Source organism: Gastrolobium bilobum, unplaced genomic scaffold, assembly GCF_033153095.1.
Source record: "Gastrolobium bilobum isolate Gb01-03AN ecotype WA unplaced genomic scaffold, APGP_CSIRO_Gbil_v1 utg9509, whole genome shotgun sequence".
Classification (NCBI taxonomy): domain Eukaryota; kingdom Viridiplantae; phylum Streptophyta; class Magnoliopsida; order Fabales; family Fabaceae; genus Gastrolobium; species Gastrolobium bilobum.
Genome location: NW_026898720.1, coordinates 375,882 through 403,265, shown reverse-complemented (window position 1 = coordinate 403,265; position 27,384 = coordinate 375,882). Strand labels below are relative to the sequence as shown.

The 27,384-nt window shown below is 30.3% G+C and overlaps 1 protein-coding gene and 1 long non-coding RNA gene across 2 annotated transcripts; one reads left to right on the top strand and one right to left on the bottom strand.

Annotated features, from left to right (window-relative positions):
- The first annotated feature begins 9,558 nt into the window (after positions 1-9,558).
- On the top strand, positions 9,559-13,543 carry LOC133283542 (uncharacterized). Its single transcript, XR_009747809.1, has 3 exons — positions 9,559-9,658; positions 9,833-9,883; positions 13,274-13,543. It is a non-coding gene; the product is annotated as an uncharacterized LOC133283542 (long non-coding RNA).
- A 5,313-nt stretch (positions 13,544-18,856) lies between these two features.
- LOC133283569 (proline-rich 33 kDa extensin-related protein-like) lies at positions 18,857-19,312 on the bottom strand. The gene has a single exon (XM_061480447.1). The coding sequence runs from the start codon at positions 19,310-19,312 to the stop codon at positions 18,857-18,859; it is 456 nt and encodes a 151-aa protein (XP_061336431.1).
- Between the last annotated feature and the right edge of the window lie 8,072 nt (positions 19,313-27,384).

Here is a 27,384-nt window from a genome sequence, read left to right as displayed (position 1 = left end):
TGATTACATGACCAGTTCACCAGTTTCCAAATAGACTCGACCGAGTCGGTCTGATTTTTATAACATTGACCTACGGTCAACACATTTTTTTCATTTTACCCGACAATAAATTTTGATATAAATACCCGATTATAAATTTTTTCCATCATGTTTCCCACAATTTTTTTTTTGACTGGTAACATCATAGACTTGAGAAAAGTTGCATTGACGTCAATAGTTCCATGTGAAAACTCTGATTTCTACTTTCAAGGATACTCTCTTTGTAACATCATTGACTTCAGAAACGTTGCATTGACGTCAATAGTACCCTGGACTTGGTCTTGGTGTTGGATTTTCGAATATGTTCCAGGATTACAATACTAATCCATGATCTTTATTAAAAACGAAAAAATTTCTTTCATTTATATCCTTATTTTTTTTTAAATTTTTTTAAAATTTTTTTTTTCTATTTTTAAAATTAAGCAGCAGCTCCCGGAGCACATTAAACGAGCTCCTTGGTGGCACCACCGGCAGAGGCATTTTACGTTAATAATTTGTTTTCTAATTTTAATTCTTTAAAAACCTGCATTTGAATATTAATTTTTAAAATATTTCTTTCTAAACATTAGAAAGTTAATTTTAAAATATACATTTTGGCTTACCATATATATATATATATATATATATATATATATATATTTTAATATTTTTTTATTTTACGTTATATTAGGGGCTAGATTTCTTTTAAACCGATTTCTCAATATTTTTTATGTTATAAATGTACATTGAAAAGTTGATTAGGAGAATCAACTTAATGTGATAATAATAATAAAAAAAAACAGCCTAAAATTCATCATTCATTGAATCTATGGTAAAACTTTTCAGCAATGTTTCTTTCCATTATATTGTGCAATTGACTTGATAGAGTCGATAAAATTATGACTTATATATTGTATCATCATAGAAACAGCAGTGGATTAATTTTATAGGCACAAGAATATCTTTATCATTTCTAAAGATTTATTTTCTTATTTTATTAAGATTTAGATTAGGTATGGGCTAAGTCCATTAGTATTTATTTATATATTATATTCTCCTGAATCAATTCAATATACAAATTTATTTTAATGTTCCATTCGTCTCATGTTATTTTACATGATATCTAAAGCCTATCGAGAGGAATCTTTGTCTGTCTTTCCTTATTTTTTTCATAATTGTAATTTAGTAATAGAGAGGTATCACCCACCATGAGGGATTACTTTTCCCAACTTTTACTTTTCTTTTTCTCTCTCTGCTTCTCTTAGTTTTTTCTTCTTGTTCTTGTCTTCCATGCGCGCTCATTGTCGTTCAAGCCGCACCTCCAACAACAACCACACGCGCCTTCACACGCCGGCAAGGAGCCGCACATTTTTCTGCACAACAGCATCTTCGCTCCGTGCGTGACGGCGTGTGAGACCTCCTCTGCAAAGGCGGACCCAGGGGAGGGGCTAGGGTTGGCCACCGCCCCTCCCTAATTTTTAGATTTTTTTTACTATATATATATATATATATATATATATATATATATAATTGTGGGCTGAAAAAAAAAATAATTCTAGACTAAAAAATTTGAAGTAATTGGGCTAAAAATTTCAAAAAAACTTAAACAAACATAACTTTAGAAATTGAAATTGTAGTTTTTTCCAAAGGAAGGAGCAAACTTTTAGGGCTCAAGAAAAAATTTCAGAATCAGGCACACTTGATTATCAAGAGGGTGGCGAAAATCATTGTCAAAGAAGACAACAGCAAAACACACAAATAGGGGTTCCAATTTTTTGAGCTAAATATTGGGGAAGAAAAAGAGCCCGCATCCATTGTCGAATAGAAGATAATTAAGACCAGACTTCAAAATTGAATGGAAAACCAATTTCTTGATGATTCTTTGATTACATATGTTGAAAAAGAAATTATTTTGAATTTTAGCACAGATTCAATTATAGAAGAGTTTAATAATATGAAAAAAAATGTAGAAAGAGATTTAAGTGAATTGACCTTAAATTTTGTAATAAAACTCTTTCAAACTTTTTATATTAGATTCATATATGATTGTATGTACTTTTCTTAATAATAAAAAAAAAATTCGCCCCCCTCTATAAAAATTTCTGGGTCCGCCACTGCTCCTCTGGCTGCATCTCTTTCCTCCGGCCGAATCTTGTTTCTTCCGGCTGTGTTTTCTTCTTCTTCGGTGATTTTTTATTTTTATTTTTATTTTCTTTTATGGCTTGTATTTGGCTAATTTTATTTTATTCGCACATATATTTGTGGTGTTATTCAAGTCTGATTTGACTTGTATTTGATTTATTTTTGTCATTATTTGACTTTATTTTGGCCTCCCATTTAGGAGGAGTGTTTATCTCTGTTGTTGCATGGTTTGCGGATTATTCGAGTTACACTGGCTCCATCGGCTTGTATTCCAATTGCAGCATTTATCTCCGTTGTTGCCTGGTCCACGGATTATTCCAGTTACACTGGCTCCGTCGGCTTGTATTCCAGTTGCAGCATTTATCTCCGTTGTTGCCTAGTTCACGGATTATTCCAGTTACACTAGCTCTGTTGGCTTGTATTCTAGTTGCAACATTATCTTTTTCTAAGCCCTTCCTTGGCTGATGTCTTTTTCTTCCTTTGCTGATGTCCATTCCAGCATCGTCTTTTTACCAGCTCTTCAAACTGATGGTCATTCCAGTTGATTTGCTGTCGATTTCTTCGACTTATATTCCATGAAGCTTCATTTTAGTTTTCTTTCTTCCCAAGATGAAGAATCCTTCCATCTTGAGAGGGAGTATTCGAGATATAAATAATATTTTATTTTAGTTTTTTATGTTTGTTATTTTTCTTTAGGATGAGTTGTAGAGTTGTTACAACCCCTACTCGTTTATTTTGATGTTATGTTTCTTAGTCTTTATTGTTCAAGCTTATTGCTTATGATCTATACACTTCAGCTTGAGGGGGAGTGTTAGAGAGAATATCTTTAGAATATCTTTATTATTTGTAAAGATTTATTTCCTTATTTTATTAAGATTTAGGTTAGGTATGGGCTAAGCCCATTAGTATTTCTTTATATATAATATTATCCTGAATCAATTCAATATACATATTTATTTCAATGTTTCTCTCATCTCATGTTATTTTACACATATCATTATGTTGGTGTTGATCAAGTGGTTGGTGTACGAATTCTTAGCACACATGCACAAATTTAACCTATAAATAGCTTTTATTTGTTAGAAATATTTTTGTACGTGGGTAATATTAATTAATTAATTTTTATATTTTAAAATCAATTTAATTAATGGGTATATATTTCAATTCAAGTCATATGATGAAACCATAATGATCATGATGAGTTGAGTTTTTGATATCCGTTGATACAAGTCTAGTTGGGCAATACAATTAGTGTTTGATTGGACTCCATGACCGGTGGACCCAGTAGACACACGGTTAACTAGGGTTATAATAGATCCACTCTATAGGTAGTTGTAACACCTTGTTCATGACCGGTTTGTTATCATGCATTATGTATGATGTTAAAGCACAGTGACAATCAAAGCAATTAAGTTGAAATTTACGAATAAACTTTTTTTTTTTTGTAAACAAATGAACTCCGTATTAAATTTTATCAACTCTATTCGTAATTCATCATACATTAATTGGAAGCATCATATTTTAACTTATAATCATCTACCATGTAACCCCCATAGATCAACATAGTGTTAAAACTCATTTTTACATTTTAGTGGCAGCGCGCTTTAGGGCGCTGCTACATGTAAAAATTCCTTTGTTCTGTGTGTTGTAGCGCTCCCATCAAGTATTTTTTCCACTTCATTAGCATGCTCTAACGCTCTAGGGGCCTTGGCTACTGCCTGGGATTTAATTAGCATGTTATTGGCACGCTTCAAGCGTTGTAACACGCTCTTCAAATGACTTCAGTGCACTTTCCAGAACCAAAATAAGTTCCATCGGGTATCATGCTATCTTAGGGAAACTTAACCCCATTTTTTGTACCTAATTGACCAACATCTCAACTCCATGATAGATATACATATGTAAACTCCATTTAATTGAGCTATTTCATGACATGTATGTAACTTGGACACCAAGCTATTGGTTCTTACATTTCTTAACTTCTAAGTTAACTTATAACATACACTTTTCCTTCATATTTAAATCTTTTAAGAAAAATCTCATGGCTTACATTTTGCAAGAGTGCCACAATGACACCATCTTATTTTCATACTTGCCTCAACTACATGACTTGTATGTCATTTACATTAACTTACATACATACTTGAACAATGTACAAATTTGTCATTCCTTCAATGTATAATATATAATCTGATATACAAATTCATCATTATACATTGACATTACATAAACCATATACATCATCTACTATAAAATGTACATTAAGGTTACAAAATAAGGATAATTATAGTACAATGTCCTCAATGGAGGTACCTAAAATGTATTACTGTTGCGAACTCGGCAAGTATGTCGATCGTTCCAAGTAATAAAGTGATGAGAAGAATATCGTTCCCACGAGGATTGAGGCACCAAGTACTAGTCTAACTATTCCCTTTAATTTGGAACAGAAAAGTTGTTTTTGTGTTGTGAAATAGTTTGGAAAATCCAAAACAGAATTTAAAATAATTAAATTTAAAAACAGAATTTAAATAACAGTGAAGTTGAACGCAGGCAAGAACAGATCAATAACGCGAGAAAAGATTGATGAAAAATTTGTAAGAAAACTGTAGCTAGGATACACTTCACCTCCGATCCTCATTTATATTCCTATATTGAATTTATAAATAATTAACTCGTTTGTTCAGATAATTCATTATTTTCCTATAAATTAGTTGAACCCTAATGTCTTAGTGATTTCAACCCTTTAACCCAATTAGAATCCTAATGTCTTAGTGATCCTTCTTGAATTAAGCATTAAGCAAATGAATTATGAGTGTGCAATTCATGTAAGCGTATGTCTAGATCATACACAAATTGTTATTCTACCTTGTCCAGATTAAAACCCCAATATGTCTATTGTGAATTCTAACCCTCAAAGCACTATAATTTAGAGTGGCCAATTCTAAACAGGATATGGAAAAATTCACACATGTAAAATAAAACAAACAAACTAATCAATTTATAAAAATAATATAGAAAATAAAATAAGATTCACATCGGGTCTGTGATCCCAACTACATAAAGAAACTAGCCAGACATAGCTGGCTTAAACAAATTAAAGGAAAAATTGTTCATGAACTATAAAGAAAAGAAAAAGAAGAATAAAAACTTAATGTCTTCAGCCTTCAACTCCGGTGGAATCCTTATCTCCAACGTGAGCCTCCAAGAATTCTCTATAACCAAAGATTGTTTTCTCTTGAGGTCTAAGTCTCTATTTATAGAGTTTATGCCTTGCTTAGAAATCTTGATCAAATCTTCATCTTGTTTTTCTTGGTCCAATCTTCTCTAATACAATCTGAGGGAAGTTAAAGATTTTCCCTCTGATTCAAATCTTGATCGAATCTTCAATAGAATCTTCAATAGAATCTTCAATAGAATCTCTAATCTTATCTTTGAATCAATCCTTCAAATCTTCTAGTCATATCTTTGACCAAATTTTTCTCTTTTTAATTTAATGAAAAACTTTCCTTAAAAATATTCAAACGAAGATTTGATAAGATCTTCAATGATTCAGAAATACAAAGCAACTCTATTTGATATCTCCAATTATCTCTTTATTGAGCTAAAATTACTGCAAAATATCAGAAATCTTATGAGAATATTATTGAGAATAAAATAACAGTTTAATTATAATTCTCATAACTTTTAATTCAATTTCATGCTCATATTGACCCTTAATACATAATAAATTGGAGACTCATCAATTACCCAAACACAGGGTGAGATAAAAATAGGGGTGTTCATCAACTGATCCAAACCAATTCAAACCGCGGTGACCGAACTGAAAAATCGATAATCGAAAACCAAAAAACCAAAAACAGAAAAAAAAAATCACATATTTCAATTGGATCGGATCAATGTAGAAAAACAATTGGTGAAAATTGATCCAATCCGAACCGATCTAATTTATTATGTATTTATTATTTTTGAAAGATTGTGACTTAGAGTCTTGTTGTTTTGTAGATTTGAAATCTTAGATGGTATTAATTGCAAATTATCTTATTTTAGTTTTTATTGTCTATTAATCTATTTTAACTCTTCATGAGTTTTAAGATTTATTTTAGTTTGAATACTTGAATTTTTCAATGATTTGTAACTTTGAATGACTTTATTTTAACATAGTTAGTGATTTATATGGCTAAAATTTTGAATTTTTTAAAAAACCAAAAATCGATACAATTTTGTTGTCGTGCAGCATAAGAGTTATATTACCCTACTACAAATACCCAAATCCATTTCCTAACCCAGATTTTCGTCCCACTAATCTAACGAAACAAAATGTTTCTTATCATCTGTAAGCCTAATCTTTTTGTGTTTAGGATATTTTTACCTCTGTACCGAAAAAAAAGAAAGAATTTACCAAAAAGAAAAAAAAGAAAGATATTTTATCCTCCACTTATTTATTTCTACGATTGCCCAAAGTAACGTGGTGTATTGTATGTCCCTTCATCTAACCTTCCTTGTATTTCTGATTCTCATATTAATTTTTTTTTTATTTCTCATTCTTGAACTCGTTTGGTTGCATTTTATTTTCTTATGAATTTTTTTTCCTGAGTTCACAAGTTTACAATTTCCACTTTAATGTTTATTTTATTGCACCCTTTCTCCTGACTATTATGATTGCACCTTAATTCCCGTAATTTTTTTTATAAAAAAATAATTTGAACTTTTCGGCAAAAAATTCTTTCAAAAATTTCAATATCTATTTCTGACAGATTAGCCGTTAAAAATTAATACTTTACTTGCGGCATCCAATTCTTGCATGCTCTAGATTCCACTTGACCAAAATAATAATTGCTCTCAAGATCAAATAGTTAGTATAAATTCCTTATGCAACAAAGATGTCACAATGTTGAGAATGAATCATCTCATATTAAAAGTTTACATGATTTGGTTATGTGAAATTATTGTGTCTACATCCCTCTTCATTAATGATAAATGGATATCATCTGTTTAATGTATGTAAAAAGAAAAATAGACACAAAAATTTGGGATAGTATATTGTGACACCCAAATTATGTTACACCCATGTGACACCCAGTCAATCTCACCGTTAGATCGCTTATGTTGATCCAACGGTTATATTTATTTCCATCTTTGTATGGTCATGATTTCCCAAATTTAATATTTTATATTGATTTCTACCTTTGTATGGTTATGATTTCCCATATTTAATGCTTTCACTTTAAATTTGGGAAATCATGACCATACAAAGATGGAAATAAATATAACCGTTGGATCAACATAAGCGATCTAATGGTGAGATTGACTGAGTGTCACATGGGTGTAACATAACTTGGGTGTCACAATATCTTATCCCCAAAAATTTTACATAATAAGTCATGTGTGAACTTTTATACCAAAATCTTATGGGTTTTGTAAGAGTTATGTTGTAGGAAAAATGATTGTGTAATGTTATAGAGATTCGTTTTGCGTGCCATAATTTCTTTTTTTTCTTTTTTCTTCAAAAAGTGTGGGTCCCACAAAATGTTGTGTGTGTACGAAAATTTGTTGTGTCATGTTAAATGACAAATGCAAATCTCAAATCTTATATACCAAAAACAACATGTGGAATCTTTTGACTAAGTAATTATATTATTTCCGGCTAAAATAAATAATAATTTTTGTTTTATTTTTGCTATTTTGTTCTCGTCCTTGATCTTAATTACTAGGTTTTTCATGCTTTGTTTTATTGTAAAACTAATTCTTGTTTAGGCTTTGAATTTATTTCTCCACATAAGTGTTTTTTTTTTTTTTTTTAACTTGAAACCCTAACATTTTATAGACTACTAAATAATGAGTTCAAGTTTATTTATTATTCGAGTCGGTGTGTGGTAGAATACCAGCAACTTTCGTTAACAAGTACAAGCATGAAGCTCATATCCATTACATAACCAACAAAAAAACAGCGCATACAGAGATCAAACCGCAATGCATAAAATAAAAGTGACAAGCTAATTAAGAATGAACAAAGAGACTTTCACGAAACGATTACATCAATAGCAACTATGGCCTTCTTTATTTGTGCATATATATATATATATATATATGCTTATTATTGCTTAAAGCCTCAATGCATCACAATAACCTAGCTTAGCACTCAGTTGGCAGTGGGAGGCTTGTGTGGAGGCTTACGGTAAGGCCTGTAGTCTTCTTCCACCAACGGAGGGTGCCCAGGCGCTGATCGTTTGGGACCTTTGGGGTTTGTGTCTGACTTCTCTTGCTCCTCCACCACCGGAGGGTGCCCAGGCGCTGATCGTTTGGGACCTTTGGGGTTTGTGTCTAGGGATGACTCCTCTGTAGGAGGCTTATGTGGTGGTGGCTGTCCATGTGGATGCTTGTGGTGTTCTTTGTGGTGTTGTTCTTTAGCAAATGAGATTGCAGCGAACAGCAATGCAAGTAGCAAGACTAGTGTGCATTTGGGAGACATTTTTGGTTATTGGATTGTTGTTGTGCAAAAACCAGAGCCAAGGTTTGGTCTTTTATAATTACAGGCCGGTCACAACCTATGTCGTCATGACACTCGTCATCCCTTTTGTCCTATTTAATTAGTTTATTATAGAAGCATTTCAAGTTCAGATAGATAGGTTACTCGTAACTAGAAGGTTTACATGGAATAGTAAATATAAGATACTAACTAAAGAGGCTAAAATATATTTCTCGTAAATAATTATTTAACCCCTATATATTTCTTACTTTAAATTAAGGGAGAGATAACTAGCTCACGAATTATTCAATTACAATACTAAAAAAAAAGTAAAAATAAAATATGCAATATTTATTTAATTTCATGGAGTTACGTTAGTTCAGCGGAAGCTGTATTTTAGAACTGTGCAAATAATTAGAAGCTTTGCAAAAATATCGTAATTAGATGCTTTTCAAAAATATCATATATATAATTAATGGCCACATGTCATGACACTCGTCATCTCTTTTGTCCTATTTAATTAGTTTATTATAGAAGCATTTCATGTTGAAAATTTAAACTGATCAGTGAAAGAGTACAGTTTGATTCCGAGTAAGTTAAGTGAGGATGTATAAAGGAAAAGATTTATAAATTTATTAAATATAATGTTAAATTCAACTCATTATTATAATTTAATACTTAACCTATAAATAAAATTATCCCTTCCTATATATGGTGCTAACACACTATACCAAACACAGTATTTTACCACGACAATTTAGTAATGATCGAAAGACGTTGCAATTTAATAATGACTAGTGTACATTAGCCACTTCACCGGAATTAAAAATGAACTCTTTAAAAAAAAAAAAAAAAGGACCATGTCACGCATTAGTATCATTTCTTTCCCCTTCACCACAAAACTCTACTTCTCTTTCCCTCTCTTATTTTTTCTATCTCTGGAGATGCAATTGGTGGTGTGAATTTTCCTACATGTTTCGCTCTCTCTTCTTCAAATGTTGTTCATTCTTATTCTGTTCCTTCACAAGCTAGGTTCTTAATCTGATTTCCATTTGAATTTCACCCCTGAATCTGAGTTTTCCTTCAGATTTGTACGAATTCTGAGTGCAGTGTCTGCTTCGTTTTTGTTCATTTTTAGTTTATGAGCTAGTCTCGTTAACAGTAGCTTAAAACTAATTTATGATTTTTTTTTTTTTTATATTTCAGGAACATTGTTTTCATTGTCAGTTTCTAAGCTAGATTGAGCTTTCGATTCGGGTTCGTTTGGATTTTTTATATATGTGTTTATGTTTTGCTTAAATGCCCATATACTGTTTGATATATGTTCTGAACCAAATTGGACAAGCGTGTTGAACTTGAATGCATTGGCAGTCAAATGCTGCAATTTCCAATCATCAGTATTATTTGATTCGTGGGTTTAATGATTTTTTGTTTTTGTTTTTTATTCTCTCTACTCATACCCTTTTACGGAGATGCAAACGTGTATTAATGGCATTTACAAAATTAGTTTTGGTGTATTAATATTTTACAGCAAAATATTTCCTTTTCCTCCAGACAAGTACAAGGATTTTTCCAAACGATGGAAATTGAATTTGAATTCCCATGCATTTCAAATTACCTGAAAATTTGAAATTCTCCATCCCATCACTGCATTAGGGAAATAGCTAGATATGTCCAAGGATATTCCTCTTCTAACAGGGTTTGCTTCCATTATAGAGAGGGGGAATGTAATCTACATAACCCAACCTGATGATTATTTTGGTAATTTACTCTTAGTATTAGTGTATTTCCATTAGTGGGAAGTGGGAACAAAATAGTTTTGGAAGTTAGAAGATTAAAGGATAGTGCAAACTTTTCATTTAGACATTGTTAATTATTGCCTTCTTATATTTCAATGTTACTCTGAGATAAGACTTGTATTTTTTTCGTCCTTTTCTCTCAAGCACTAATGGTTCTATCATATCATATATGAATGTTCTGATTCACATCTTCACTCTTTACTTCTAATTTTATGGATTGATCTTTTGTTCTAAACCTCTGCTTCGACTTATTATTTTCCCCTTCTTTTCCAATCCCTTGTATCTTCAGTTAGTGCTCATGGAGTCCATATGTGAGTCGACCAAGTCAGTCAGAGAAATATTGTTAAACTCATGTTCTAAACTAGATATAGTTCTCATAGTTAAAGGCTTGTATGAACTTGGAGGGGGAGATTGTTCACCTTAGCCCCCTCCCTCTCTCCACCTCTGCACCTTGGTCTATTCAAATTTTTTATAGTTCTTCTGTGTAAAAATCAAATATATTTTTCTACTTATACATATACTCTATTGCTAACATGAGTTCTTGTTTTGTTATTTATATCATGTATTTTCTTCCTTTCCTGAACGAATTAATTGTTCTTGCTGTATGTTCTGTGTTACTGGACCGCGTGTGCTGTATGTTGACATTGATGTTCACCATGGTGATGGTGTTGAGGAGGCCTTTTACACAACTGATAGAGTGATGATAGTGTCTTTTCATAAGTTTGGCGACTTTTTCCCGGGCACTGGACACATTAAAGACGTTGGGCTGGGCTCAGGAAAGAATTATAGACAGCAGTGGCAGAAGGAAAGAATTATACACATTAAAGACCCGGGCACTACACACAACTGATACATGCTTTTTCTTTGTTTTAGACACCAGTGGCAGTAGGAGTGGAGAATAAGAACCTGCACCGTTAATTAAGGAAGTTAATTAATTAATTATGTGAAATTAGGAAATAATTCTATAATTGACCTTAATAATTATTATGAGGCTTAAATAAATATAGAAAGTGATTAATAATGCTGAAAGTCGCTTTTTGGGACGAAAAGTGCAGATACTAGTTCTGCTACCTAATATAAATGCATACCGTTGAAGTTTCCCAGAAAATTATAATAAGTGCATAAATATTCCTAGAATATTATATAGAACTAGTAAAACAAGTTTCAAGTTAGAATAATGAGAACTGGTACCAGAACTGATACTGGCTATGGAAAAGCGCGTACCGGAAAGGTGCTGCGAAAAATAAAATAAAAATATGATAAATCTTATAAAAATGAGTAGGTTCAGATTCCAAAGTTTGGGATTAAAACGATAAGCGTAGCTATTAATGCTAATACTGTATGATTAATTAAGTGTGGCCTATAAATAGACCCTTGCACATTAACCTAGACTGATCTTCAGCCTCCTCCACGTTGGTTTCTAGTGACAACCCCTTCCTCATCCATTTCCATAGTTTTCTTCTCCCTTGAGCCTCAAAGTGACTTCCTTTCTTCATTTTTCCTTCATACAAACACTATTGTTGGGCTTTAGGAAGACTTGAGTGGGTGTGAGAGCTCTTGTTTCTGTGTTGGTGGTGCTGTCCTTAGTGTTTATAAGGCTGACTTCACTACTTGCGGGGGAGGAGCCATTGTTCCTTGCTTGTGTGGCTTCAAGAAGCCATCTTTGGTGAGAAAGAATCAACCTTTGATCACCATTTTCGTGTGCCTTGAAAGTCAGAACTGTAGAGGCAGTGTGGTGAGCTCCATGAGCCTTTCTTGCTGAGTTTTAAGCTTGGGTAAGTGTTACCACCTTTGATCATGAGTTTTAATGGGTAAAAGTGGAGTCTTGTCATGTTTAATGAGTTAAACAAGTAACCAACTGGTATATGAACTTAAAAGAGGTTAAAAATGCATGCTTGGACGTTGGAATGAATTAAAAACCCAACCTTTGGAAGGATATCTCGCGAAATGCAGAACTAAATTCTGTCGCGAAATATCCGGATATGATATCTGGATATTGATATCCGGATATGGGGTTCTGAATATCCGGATATTGATATCCAGATATTGGCAGAGAGATATCCGGATATTGATATCCGGATATGCGCCCCGACATATATCCGGATATTCTGAGTTTTCGGAGAACAATAGCTGCACTGTTCATACAGAAGCCTATTGGGGGTTTGTGGACCCTAGATTGATGAAGTTGAACTCCTGTAATAATTAAACTAAGTCAGAATCAAGTGATTAAGGGCTTGAGGCTTTGTCAGGAACCTAAAGACGTAAAACGTAAAAGAGAAGCATTGTCTTTATGTTTATGCTTATGAGCTATGTTTATTGATCTGATTGCTGGTCCAAATCAGATTGTGATTCTGCTTTGTTTGGACTTTGAGCTTTGGTTGGACTCTTGGCTTGGATTGTTAGCTTGCAAGGTAAACTTTCGTGTCCTCGGTTAGCCACTGTTGGTTCCACCATTTCCCATGGGAGAATGGTTGTATGCATGATGTGTTTTCATGTACTGTTTTATTGAAATGCTAATGAGCTGTTAAGTGCAATTGCTTATGATATGTATGTGGTGTTACGCCTACAGGAGGCCAAGGGGTGGTCCTGGGGGCAGGTACAGCAATGGCTAGTAATGTGTGGGTTTAGATGGATTCCTGCACTTCTCTGATCAGTAGAATTGTTATAACACACATGACATGATTATCTGCTACATTGTACTATTTTGAGAACTTATACTGTTAAACTGCCTTTTGAACTTATATTGTACATGTAAGTGAGCTTGGGTGGAAGATCCTTGAGGACCCCTTGTCTTACTGAGATTTCTTGTTTAGAGATCTCACTCCACGTTTGGGGACGCTTATTTCAGGTTCAGGTAATTTGGAGGCTAATGCCTCTGGCGGCAGGAGGCCGGAGCTTAGTTGATATATTATGTTGTATGCTAACATGATATGGATTTGGTTGCTATTTATGTTTCTGTCATTTATGATTATTGAGTTGAGACTGCTGTTGGGCATTGTTGCCTTATTTGGTGAGCATGGGGTTTGTCCATGCCACTTTGATTTTTCGTCGTGTTTAAGTTTATCTGTGTTGTATAAACTATCAGGTTGTCTGGTCTACGTGTTGTAGTTCCGTGACTAGAGACATACTTATGTTATTTAATTAATGAGGTATTTCAGTTAGATGTCTTTGCAATATTTATATACAGGCGATGTTTTATGAAAATGATTAAGTAATCAAGTTGGTAATGATAATGACGTCATAATTGAAAAGAAAAAGATATTCCACATTTTTAAGTTAAGTGTGGCTTAATACGATGACATGTTAACAAACCGGGTTAACACGGGGTGTTACAGTACCGTATTTGATACTCGTATTGCATCTCGCGCAGCTAAAATGGTGGTCCTGTAAGCATCAATATGCTTTGCCGAGGAAGATCACATGAGTTCTTGACAAACTGGATTTTATGTGCATTTTTCGGCTTTTTAACCCTTTTGCCCCTCATTAATTAATTATTAACTATTTTGCTCCTTATCCAAAATTATTTACCAATCTGTCCCTCTTTAATCGATTAACTTGAATATTTAATAGATTAAATGGTCAAAATAGGCAAAAATGGTTGACTCGAGATTTAATTGATTAAATCTTCCTTTTTACTCGATTAACTTGAATATTTAATCGATTAAAACTTATAATTAATCGATTAAATATCCCAAATGAACGTGAAAACATTGATTGAATGAGACAAATAAGGAAAGCTCGCTACGTTCAAAGGGGAATATTATGGTTTAGTTTACTATAATGATTAAGTTTTGGCCGCCCCAAGTGTTCGTTTGAAATCTGTCTTACTTTCTGTGAAGAAATACGAAATGGAAGTATTTCACCTCGGCATGAACTGAAGTTTGAATATGTTAATAAGGGCAGTTAGTACATGCATGGTAGTCATCCTCAACCAGTATACTGTGATTTAGGGACTTCAAAGGATACTATTGAGATATATACTGATTGGAATGCTAACAGTGATGGAAGTATTAGATGTGCTCCAAAAGAAATGAGGGGTTGTGGAGATCACTGTGTATTGGAGCTGAAGTCCATACTTCCAAATGGATGGATTTTTAAGTTGAAAGCCAAAACTCGTGACATGCTGAAGAATTTTTGCAAAATTGAGCACAAAACTCTTCAAAAAGAAGCAATATTAAGCAACAAATCTATTATAATAGCTGCTTTTAGAGATGGCACGAATGATAATAACATATATTGTCAGAAGAAGGGCTATTTCTCTTCTAACAACATTGGATTAAAGGTGAACCAATCATAGTTCGGGATGTTCTTAAACTAGGGACAGGTATGAGTTGGGAGCCAAAGGTCACTTGACGAGCATTATGTGAAAATTTGGATTCGCAGGGAACAACTCAAATGCGTTAATGAACCAAGATTGGTTCTCGCTACGCAGTGAAGCAACGAGTTTTCCTTGTTTGTCTCATTCAATCAATACTTTCACGCTCATTTGATGAAAGAAAGGCAAATGATTAAAGATGGATATTTAATCGATTAAATCTCGAGTCAACCATTTTTGCCAGTCTTGATCATTTAATTGATTAAATATTCAAGTTAATCGATTAAAGAAAGGCAAATTGATAAATAATTTTGGGTAAGAGATAAAATAATTATTAATTAATTAATGAAGAAAAAAGGGTCAAAAAGCATCATTTTCCAAGCCGTGGATTGATTGATGTGAGTGCGCAATAATATGGGAGAGTGACCATTTTGCCACGTTTGGACAAAAAAATTACCAGACTGCCACGCCAACAGTAAATTTTTCCAAAATGTCACGCGGCATAATTCGCTACGCAGTGTAGCGAATTATGTATGCAAGTAATTCGCTACACAGTGTAGCGAAATATGCCACGTCAGAACCAAAAATGTCACATGTCAAATTTTGCAAAATTCGCTACATAGGGTAGCGAATTTTGCAAAATTTGACATGTGGCATTTTTGGTTTTGTGCGTTCTGATGTGGCATATTTCGCTACACTATGTAGCGAATTACTTGCATACATAATTCGCTACACTGTGTAGCGAATTATGCCGTGTGGCAGTTTGAGAAATTTTACTGTTCGCGTGGCATTCTGGTAATTTTTTTGCCAAAGCGTGGCATTTTGGTCACTCTCCCCAATAATATTTGCTAGCGACAAAATTTGATAGTATTGACATATAATATTTGCTAGCGACAAAATTTGATAATATATAATACTTGCTAGTATCACATGGTTTATCTATTTTTTATCATATTTATCATTAATAACAATACTATCATATTCAGGATCTTCAGCGTCTTCTCGTCCTCGCCGTCTTCTCGTCCTCGCTTTATAACATTTTTTATAAAATTGGTAGCATCGCGTACTATACCATCGTCAATAGCTTCGTTATAATAATTTTCACAGCTTACTGGTTCTATCAATATTCCTTGCGCAATATTGACAACATCGCGCACTGTACCTTCGGTTATTAGCTTTGTTATAATAATAGTTTTCACAGCTTATGTATTGGTTCTATTAATATTCCTTTCACTTTCTATTAAGTAGTACAAATAATACTACTTTTCTATATAAGTAGTAGTATTGGTGTATGTCTCTGGTCCTATAAGCATTGCGCAATATTTGCCAACATCGCGCACCGTATCCACATCATATATACTAAAAGTATTATTATTGGTGTATGTCTCTGGTCCTATAAGCATTGCGCAATATTTGCCAATATCGCGCACTGTACCCACATATATATATTAGGTTTATCAATATTACTTTTTACACTACTGTAGATAATATATATATTGGTTTTACAAATATGCCTTCTGAAGTAAACCTATTATGGGATGCATTGCGCAATAGTAAACCTATTAAGTAATATATATAATAGGTTTATCAATATTACTTTTTACACTACGATATATACTTTAAAAAAAATATAAACCATATAGACTTCTCGAAATAAATCATTACCTGAATTTAAATTTTGCCAAAATTAATTCAACAAAAAAAAAATTCATTACTATTAAAAATTATTGTGGGCTATACAAGTAATAAAATAAATATACCGATCAATATAGGACAATGGCATCATGAATGTAAATAATGGTTAAAAAAAATCTAAACGTTTAGGAAATTTTATGGCATTATTTTTTGGGTTTTATAAGAGTTATGTTGTAAGAAAAGTGATTGTGTCATTTTACTGAGATTCGTTTTTCGAGCCTTAGTTTTTTTTTTTGTTTTATAAAATGCGGGTCCCACAAAATATTATGTGTGTAGAAAATTTTACGATGTCATGTTGAAGGACAAACAAAAACCGTTATTTTTTTAACCTTACTCTCTTTTTTTTTGTCATTGTTGTTTACTTTATTTTTTAATTATTTTTTTTCTTTCTATTTTATTTAAAATTTCTTGAATAATTTTGTTTTAGGATACTACAAATACCCAAATCCTTTTCCAAACCCAGATTTTCGGCCCACTAATCTAACGAAACAAAATGTTTCTTATCATCTGTAAGCCTAATCTTTTTCTGCTTAGGATATTTTATCCTCTACTTATTTATTTCTACTATTGCCCAAATTAACATCTATATCTAACAGATTAGCCTTTAAAGATTAATACTTTACTTACCGCATCCAGTCCTTGCATGCTCCGATTCAGTGTTTTCTTTCTTTAGTCACCTCGTGGTTCCTGTTCAGGTTATTATGATTCCGGCCACTTGGCCAAAATAATAATTGCTCCCAAGATCAATCAACTAGTATAAATTCCTTATGCAAGAAAGGTGTCACTATCTTTCGAATTGATTCTCTCGTTTTAAAATTTAAAAAAAAAATTCATATTTTAATTAATATAAGTGATAATTTTATAATTACCTAATATGGTTATGATTATTTAATATGGCATGATCATATTAATTAACACGAGAAAGTCTACTCCCTTAAAATATATATATATATATATATATATATATATATATATATATATATAAAAAAAAATATTTCTCAAGCAACTTGAGAAATATTTTATCTCCGACTACTTCAAAACTACGTCGTTTTATTTATTTATTTTCTTATATTAATTGATTTACCTTTGAATGGTTATGATTCTTTTTTTTTCTCTCTTCCTTTATCACCATTGATTAATCTTTGCACGGTTATGATTTAATAGCCGGAGATAAAATTATCTCAAGCAGTTTGAGAAACAATAAACCCGTGTATATATATATATATATATATATATATATATATATATATATATATATATATAATGATAATTGGACCACATCTATTTAATACATATATAGAGAGATAGACCAAAAAAATTTCAGATCATGTAAAATTTTAAGATAAGAGCCACAATCTTATCTACCAAAAACAACATGTCAGGATCTTTTGACTAAGTACTTACAATTCTTTCTGCCAAAAATAAATAATAATTTTTGTTTTATTTTTACTCTTTTGTTCCCGTCCTTGATCTTACTAGGTTTTTCATGCTTTTTATTGTAAAACTAATTCTTGTTTAGGCTTTGAAGTTATTTCCCACATAAGTACTTTTTTTTAAACCCTAACATTTTATAGACTATTAAATAATGAGTTCAAGTTGATTTATTATTCGAGTCGTGTGTGGTAGAATTGGATGAGATTTTTTTAAAAAAATTATGTATTAATTTTTTAAAAAAAAGGTAAAGTTATTTTATATTTGATTTTTTTTACTTTTATTTTTTTAAAATCTAAAAGCTTACTTATAATGAGAAGCATTTTTCTTATTTGAAAGAAAAGCAGCTTCTTAAAGAAAAAAAACTCACATAAACAAGCTCTAAATCTAAATTACTAAATATATATATTTTTTAATAATCCTATATATTCTATCCAATCTCCGAGATAAGCAAACCATTATTTTATTTCCTTTTTCTTATTTTAACAATAATATATCCAAAAAAGTAAATCATGAATAAATTCGCACCTTAAAAATTTATTGATTTTATTTAACAATAGCACCAACCGTTTGAACTTTGAAGCCAAACCTTCTTTCAAATTTTGGTAGATGAATGGGACAAAACTCCCAAACAAAGAACTACACATATATAAGCTCCAATAAAAGTTACCCCAACATTATTATATCTCAATATAGCACATATATATATATATATTAGGTTTGCAAATAGAATACCGGCAACTTTCGTTAACAAGTACAAGCATCAAGCTCATATCCATTAGCATCAAGTAAGCACATAACCAACTAAAAACAGCACACACACACACATCAAACCATGCATAGAATAAAAGTCACAAGCTAATTAAGCATGAACAAAGAGACTTTCACTAAACGATAGATTACATCAATAGCTACTATGGCCTCCTTTATTTGTGCATATAGATATGCTTAATTAAAACCCTAACGCATTACAACAACCTAGCTTAGCACTCAGTTGGCAGTGGGAGGCTTGTGAGGAGGCTTGTGTGGAGGCTTATAGGGAGGCTTGTAACTGTTTGCAGTGGGAGGCCTGTGTGGATTGTGTGGAGGCTTGTGAGGATAATTGTCTTCTTCCACCTTCTCCTCCTCCACCACTGGAGGGTGTCCAGGATGACGTTTGTGATACGCTGATGGTTTGGGTTCTGTGTATGGCTTCTCTGTCACAGAAAGCTCATTCTCAAGGGTGGTGGTTGGTGGCTTGTGCTTTGGAGGTGGCTTTTTGTGTGGAGGCTTATAATATCCCGATGGGTTGGCATTTTCTTGTGAGTTCTCTTGCTCCTCTAGGGATAACTCCTCTGTAGGAGGCTTATGTGGAGGCTTTCCATGTGGAGGCTTGTAGTGATTAGCAAATGAGATTGAAGCGAAAACTAATGCAAGTAGCAACACTAGTGTGTATTTGGGAGACATCTTTGGTTATTGGATTGTGCAAAAACCAGAGCTAAGGGTTGCTCTTTTATAGCCGCCAGATCCTATGTCGTCATGACATTCGTCGTCTCTTGTGTCCCATATATTTAGTTTATAAGTAAATATCATTTTTAGTCCCTAATAAAAAATAACGTCGACCTCACTTTAGTCTCTTACAAAAAAAATTAGTCTTGAGGTTCCTAACAAATTCAAAATTGACCCATTTATTTGAAATCGTGGTCCTTATAAATTCAAAAAAAGATCCACATTAATCCCTCAAAAGGACTAAAATGGATCCACTTTGAATATCATAGGGACCAACCGATTAAGTTTTTTTTTTTGTAACGGATTAAAGTGGGAACCGTATTTTTTTAGGGACCCAAAAGGTATTTACTCTTAGTTTATTATTGAAGCATTTCATGCTGATTTTTTTTTTTTTTTAGTATAGTCATGTTGAAAATTTAAACCGAGTGAAAGGGTACACTTTGATTCCGAGTAAGTTAAGTGAGGATGTATAAATGGAAAGATTTATAAATTTATTATCTTAAAAGTCTAGGTTAACATATAATGTTAAAGTAAACTCATGATTATACTTTATTAGTTACCCAATTAATAAAATTATCCCTTCCCAAGAGCATGAGCAGAAATTGTGGACTTTTTAGGCTAAAGTAGCACTTTGGTTTGGTAAATGGAACTGGAATTAGTTAAACTTTATTGATACTGACATTAAAAAAAATAACTATACACTTTATTTTCTTTATTTCTCCTCCATTTTCTTCTCTTATCAATGAATGGTCTTCCTTTAGTTTGATACTAAAGTTTGGGTTAGGTTATATTTTTACAAAAATTTTATTTACAAACTTCAATTATGTACTCCGGTGAGTATAACTTTAAATATTTGTACTCTTCAAAGTATATAGTTGAGTTTATAAACAAAAAAATTGTAGATATAACTCTTCCCATAAATTTTATATCCGCTTACTTTTGCTTTGATTAATATATAATATATTGTACAAAATTACATTAGTTATGATTTGATGAAAGGAAAAAGTGTTCTTTTAAATGATACAACTTGTGTCATTTCACTCTCACAAAGAGGTGTGACCCACACCTTTATATTATTTTGTCCACTCTCTTTCCTCCTTTGTTTATCTCTTTCTCTCACTTAAAATGACACAATTTTACCTCTTTTAAAATGATACACACTTTTCCCTCGATGAAATTGCTGTTACGAAAGTAAGGCAAAAGCCGGTACTAACAAATATAACTAAAATAAATTGGACAATGTGACTGCTATTTTAATATCAATCTTTAATATTAGTATGGATAGTTTACTCGTATTTATAGTGTTGAGATGTATTTCCACCCAAAAAAAAGAGAGTGTTGAGATGTATTAGTAAATAAAGATACTAACTAATTAGGCCCAAATATCTTTGTCGTAAATAATAATTTAACCCCAATATATTTCTTACTTTAAATTAAGGGAAAGATAACTAGCACAAGAATTATTCAATTGCAATACTCAAAAATAAATAAATAGAAAATATGCAATATTTAATTTCATGGAGCTACGTTAGTTCAGCGAAGCTGTATTATAGAAGAGTGCAGATAATAGATGCTTTTCAAAAATATCATAGAAACACAAGTAAAATAATTTTAAGATAAAGTTATTAAATTTAGAAGATAAACCCTGTTTGAAATCACGGATCTACGTTCGGTAGCTTTCAGTACTGTACAGAACTTTTTGCTTTGGTTACATGATCGTGTTGGCTGGATGAATCTGGCCACCTTTCTGTATTAAGACCTTCAATTTCCAATACCCTATTATTATAATCATAGTTATAACTGTATAAAATCATGGGAAATTACATCGTTTTACTTGTTCATAGTTCTGTTGAAACTCATAATAGCATTTTTTCTAAATGCTTGTTAAATAAATTATGGGATCTATTAATCTCATGTTGCATGAGATAATTATCTGATACAACAGAGATAAGATAGTGGAGTCTACCATTTGTAAAAAAAATGTAAATCCCACTACTTTGTCTTTGTTGTATGAGATAATTATCTCATGCAACATGAAATAATTATTTCCCATAAATTATACAATGCAAATGGGCCTTAGCCCCTGATGATATAAAAAAAAAATAATTATACAATGCAAATATAATCAAGCATTATTCATACGAATTCTATCATTTTTGCTTTTTAGTTTTACTTTCTATATAATTATTTGTCACACACTTTGATCAAATGCCCTTTTTTAGAGAATCCATGATCTTTGGTATTACTTTTAAAATCTTGACGACAAAATAAGGTATTAATTACCACAATAACCAAAGCCGGTGAAATAAAAAAAAAAGATTTTACATGCATCTATCTCTTTAGTTAGATGTTATGTTTTAAATGTTTTTTCTATAATTGATAAACTTCACATAACAAATCAAATATATATTACTTTTTTAAAAACCATGACGACATCAAAAAAATTATAGATCATCTGAAATTTTTACGCATTAGTAAATCATGTAAAAAATAAGCATATGAATTTTTAATAAATCATTATAAAAAAATATCAAATTATATCATCATCAAATTCTATATTAGTTTAAAATAATTCGTTAATGCTTTACCAAAAAAAAAAAAAAAATTCGTTAATTCCTTTGAACGTCTTTACTGCAATTTATAGATTTTCTTAGCCTTGATAATTAATGAGTTCAAGGCATAAGAGAGATGTTCTTGCAGGTCTTTACAAATGTCATAAAGATGTTTACTAGGCAAAGCATCAAGAGCTCTATATGTCATAAAAATACTCACAAGGCAAAGTATAAAAATTACTATTCGAGGTTCATATATGTGTGTGTGTCAAGGATATATATTAATTTTTATTCATGTTTAAGTGTTAGATTATTTTAAAATTTAATATTGGTTCCATATAAAATTACCATAAAAATTTATCAAGTCTTATTTTACAAATACAATAATTCATAATACAAATAATGAATTTACACAAAATAAGTTATAAAAAAACAATAAATTATTATGAGATTAATTTTCTCTCCTGCACATATAAAAGTGTGTGGGACCCATGTGAGACTATCTGAATAGAAGAGAGAAAGAAAGCATAGGTCACACACTCTTTTATGTGTATGTGAAAGATAAAATGTATCTCCTACACACAGAAAAAGTACGTGAAACCCATATTTTCTCTTTTTTTTCTCTTCTTTTCATAGTGTAGGATATGATTTTTTTCTCCTACTATACTAGAAACATCAAACCCTATAACTACATACTAACCCAAAATAAAATAGTTTCTATGCAGTGTAAATCGAACAAAATAATTTCGAAATAAGTTCAATACTATTCCAAATAAATGAAACAATTAAATCATATAAAAAATTATTTTATATTTCTAATTTTCATTTATTACAATAATGAAATAAAAAAGTTTGTTATATTTCTTTTCTTTTTTTGGTAAATATTTTGTTATATTTATAGTTCATTAATAAAAAAGGTTTAATGTTTCTTCTTTTTCTGCAGAAAAATTTCTCTCACATTCACATAAAATTGAGTGAGTCTCGTTGTAAAGAGAAGAGAGTAAAATATTTATAGGACCCATTCATTTTTTTAGAAGTGTGATAGAAAAAAAATTTCTGCAATCGAAAGTTGAAATTTTTTCTTCCTAATAAACATATATTAAAAAAGAATAAACTCTACTTAATCTTTTTGAAATGAAAGTCAGAGAATGCTGTAGGGAGAAAGAAAGGTAAACAAAACAAGAGACATGTGGGTCAATAATAGAATTTTCACTCAACCAACGAAGAGCTGTCCAGAAATGAACAAGACAGCTATACAAAATTACAAAATATAAATAGTAACATCATGAATCATGAATCATGATTCAAATCTAAACATAAATACAAATAATAACATCATCCTATAATTCAAATTCAAATATGCAAATATTATCCTATCCTAACAGTGAATTATGTAAACAGACTAAATAGATAAACATTATTAAAGCAACCCAAGCATCTATCCTTTTTCCTTTGGTGGACCATTTGTTGAGACCTTTTAAACATGTGCAAGGACTTTTTATCCTCACCCCTTACTAATCCACTATCTATTATCTAGTGACTAGTAACCTCAATGAAAATGACAAAACACATAAAACCAGAACCAGTACGAGACAGAAAAAGATAAGTTTCAGTCGTTTGTGTAGTTTCTTTTTTTTTTTCAAAAAATTAATTAATTATGCATTACTCTTTTAAAATAATTTTTAAAAATCAAAATCATTTTACGTTTGAATGAACTATAAAAAGTAATTTTTAGTAAAATAATTATTTGATTGTTAAAATTAATAAATATTTTTTATATATAAAATTGCTAAAAAGGAAATATGATGATAGAGGTGGTCATGAGATGAGACTCATTGGATGGTATTGAAGCAAAATTAAATTTAGAGAAATTTTTTACTTTTTTTCAGAAACAAGAACTCTCGTCTTAAGAAAAAAAAAATACTATTTTTATTAATTTAATCCCACGAAATTGTTTGTAAGAACTATATTAACCTTTTTTTGTAATATTATTTAATTGATTAACCTAAAATATAAATATGATTTAATTTATTTTAATTTAAACAGGTTTAAATTATATTAAATTTTCAGTTTTTAGTTATAGTATTTTATAAGATTTTAATTTTTTACAAAATACATAAAACGGAAGTTTGAATTAATTCATAAAACACATTAAATAAATGTTTTAATAAATTTATGAAAATGTATAGGACTATAAATTTTAAGTATAATTCTAAATTAACTGTTAGTCTAATATTTTATTAAGAAATTTCTTAAAGCAGAATAAATAAAATGAAAATTTTTTATTACCAAAAAAAAATGAAAATTTTTAAAGTAAAATATTATTTAGAAAATAATGTTATATTAGATCGGTTTTTATATTTAGGTTATAAATTAACTGTTAGCTTCAATTATTAGCTCTTTTTTGTACATATAATTATTGGTTTTTGATTTTGTCTGAGTTAATTTTGTTTTGAATTTCCATAAAACTAATAATCTTTTGAGTAAATTTTCATAATAATAACCATTAATAATAAATTAATATTTTTATAAATTGACTGCATTTAAAGTAAATACTTAAATTATATATATACATATATCAAAATGATCCGTTTACAGATTACATAATGTAACCTAGTGTATTTCTGAGAATACATAGTATAATTTATAAATAAAAAATTTGTAAATAACGGATTTTTAGCATTTAAAATTTATTATCATAAGCCCAAAGTATGACGGCAAGTGACAACGCATTATATTGCCATACTAAAGCTACTTGTTTGCGTTAACAGGTAAGCACTTAACCCTGTGTTAAAAATGATTAAAATCTAGTGTTTTCTAGTTGTGCGTTTTATCCTTTTTAATTTATTCTACACTAATCTAGTGTTTGGACTTTTTCTACAATTTGAAAAAGGAAATGGCACACCTACCATATCAATATTATTAAACTTGAATCGATATCCGGCGGAGATATCAAGTTTATAGGTTATTAGTTTAACCAATTTTTTTATTTATTTAACCGATTAAACTAAATTTATATTAAATTAAAAAATTAATATATTAATTAACAGACACATTTTAACAAATACATGAGTGTAACTTAATGATAAGGGTTGTAATATCCGTCCGTCTAACATGAATTTGAATCCTAGTAGCTGCAAGCCTGCAATTCTTTCAATACTTTACACAAATTCTAAAAAATCGGTTAACATGAAAAAACAATTTATTTATTTTTATATTGAACTGTTATAATTAGAATCATATTAAAAGAATGTGTGTAATAGCTTTTTGATAATTTCTTTTCACCACATTATTGAATAATTTTTTTGTAAATTATAAAGGAAAAATATTTTTCATGTTACATGAGATAAAATTATCTCCAGCGCCTACTAAAATAATAATAATAATAGTAGTAAAAAATTATCTCTAGCAATTCTAAAATTACGTTGTTTTGAAGATTTAAATAATTAATAAAAGATATTTTAAGAATTTTATTTATTTTTTGGTTTTATAAATTTTACAGAAAAACCATTCATTAATCCTTTCAATCTCTAAAACAACGTATTTTTGGGATTATAGGAGATAACTTTATCTCCTGTGATAAGAGAAACGATAAATTCAATAATAAATTAATCTAATAATAAAAATTGTGTTAAATATATTGTGAATATTTCAAAAAAAATTGTTTGCTAATTATCGTAATTTTATATATTTTATATTTTCAGAATATTATGAATGAAATAATAATAACAATTTAGTGAAAATAAAATAAAATAAATGTTATGTTTTCAATTAATGATAAAAGGACTTTATTAAAATTATGTAATAGGAGACAAAATTTATCTTGTCGCAGACACACTTATGTCTGGAGTCCATCCATTATTAAAAATGAAATAGATGTATTAGCTGGAAAGATAATTAATCTCCAATAACATAAAATTAAATTTTCGCCTAATAAAAAATAAGAAAAGATTATACTTATAATCTATTTTTATTTACAACATCTTACGACTATATCTTAACCGCTGATTTCTCACAATAACGGTTATCATTTATTGTAATTAATAATTAACTAATGAGTTTAATTTGTGAAAATAATAACCGTTAATTGACAAAAATCAACGGTTGAGATATGATTGTAAGATTTTGTAAATAAAAATAGATTATAAATATAATTTTTTTAATAAAAATAATTAATTGAAATAAAAAAAAATAAACACAGCTTAATCCTCTTAAGAAATGAAAGTCAGAGAAGGCGGTTGCGACTTGCGAGAAAGAAAGGTGAACGAAAGTTGAGACCTTTTGAACGTGGCGCATAGATCAACATTTTTTTAAGCATTTGTCGGTTTGCTGTTTGCTGTTTGCTTTGGTGGGCCGATTGTTGAGACATTTTGAACACGTGCAAGAATTTTTTGTACACTAGGTATCCACTATTGACTATTAGCATTATTAGTGATCCAACCGTATAAAATCGCGGCAATGATCATCACATTTTTATTTTTTTTATTACATCATGTACAAAATTTAAATATTTAATAAGGGAATTATAGTGTAACAATCAATTAGTGTTATTATCAATGTTAATATCAATCAATTAGTGTTATTATCAATAGTAATATCAATCAATTTCACCGTTAGATCGATTATGTTGATCTAACAGTTATATTTATTTTCATCTTTGTATGGTTATGATTTTTCGTATTTAATACTTTACATTTATTTTCACTTTATGATTTTCCATATTCAATGGTTTCGAATTAAATATAGAGAATCATGATCATACAAAGGTGAAAATAAATATAACTGTTGGATCAACATAATCGATCTAATGATGAAATTGATTGGTAGTAATACTAATTGATTGTTCCTATCTCTATTTAATAATATATAAATGATAATAATTTTAACGACGAAATTGGTAAAAATTTATAATTTATTTTAATTATATATTATTGATCTACGAATGAATAACTGAATTATATCGTGTAAAAAATCGCGGGAATGATCATCACTTTTTTTATTTTTTTATTATATAACGTAAAAAATTTAAATGATAATAATTCTAAAGACGAGATTCTTAAAAATAAAAAATAAAAATTAACTTTAATTATTTATTGTTGATCTAAGAATGAATAACTGAATCCTTTTATATAATTTAATTATCAGTTAAATATTTCTGCAAGTTAATGCAGATAAGTTATCTGCATTTACTTCCAAAACTACATCGTTTTGGGATTGAAAGATTAAAAAATTATAATTATAAAGACTATAATAATCCTGAAATAAATTAAAATTACAAAAACACCATGATTTCCGCTCAAAACGACGTCGTATTCGGCTTACTGCATATAACTTATATGCAGTAACTGCAGAAAAAAGAGAATCTTTTAATTAAACTAAAATTAAAATAATATATGGGAAAATTTATTTCTAATTATAAAAATTATCATTTTAGTCACTGACTGTTCATCTTATCTAACCAATTGTTTGGGTAAAGGA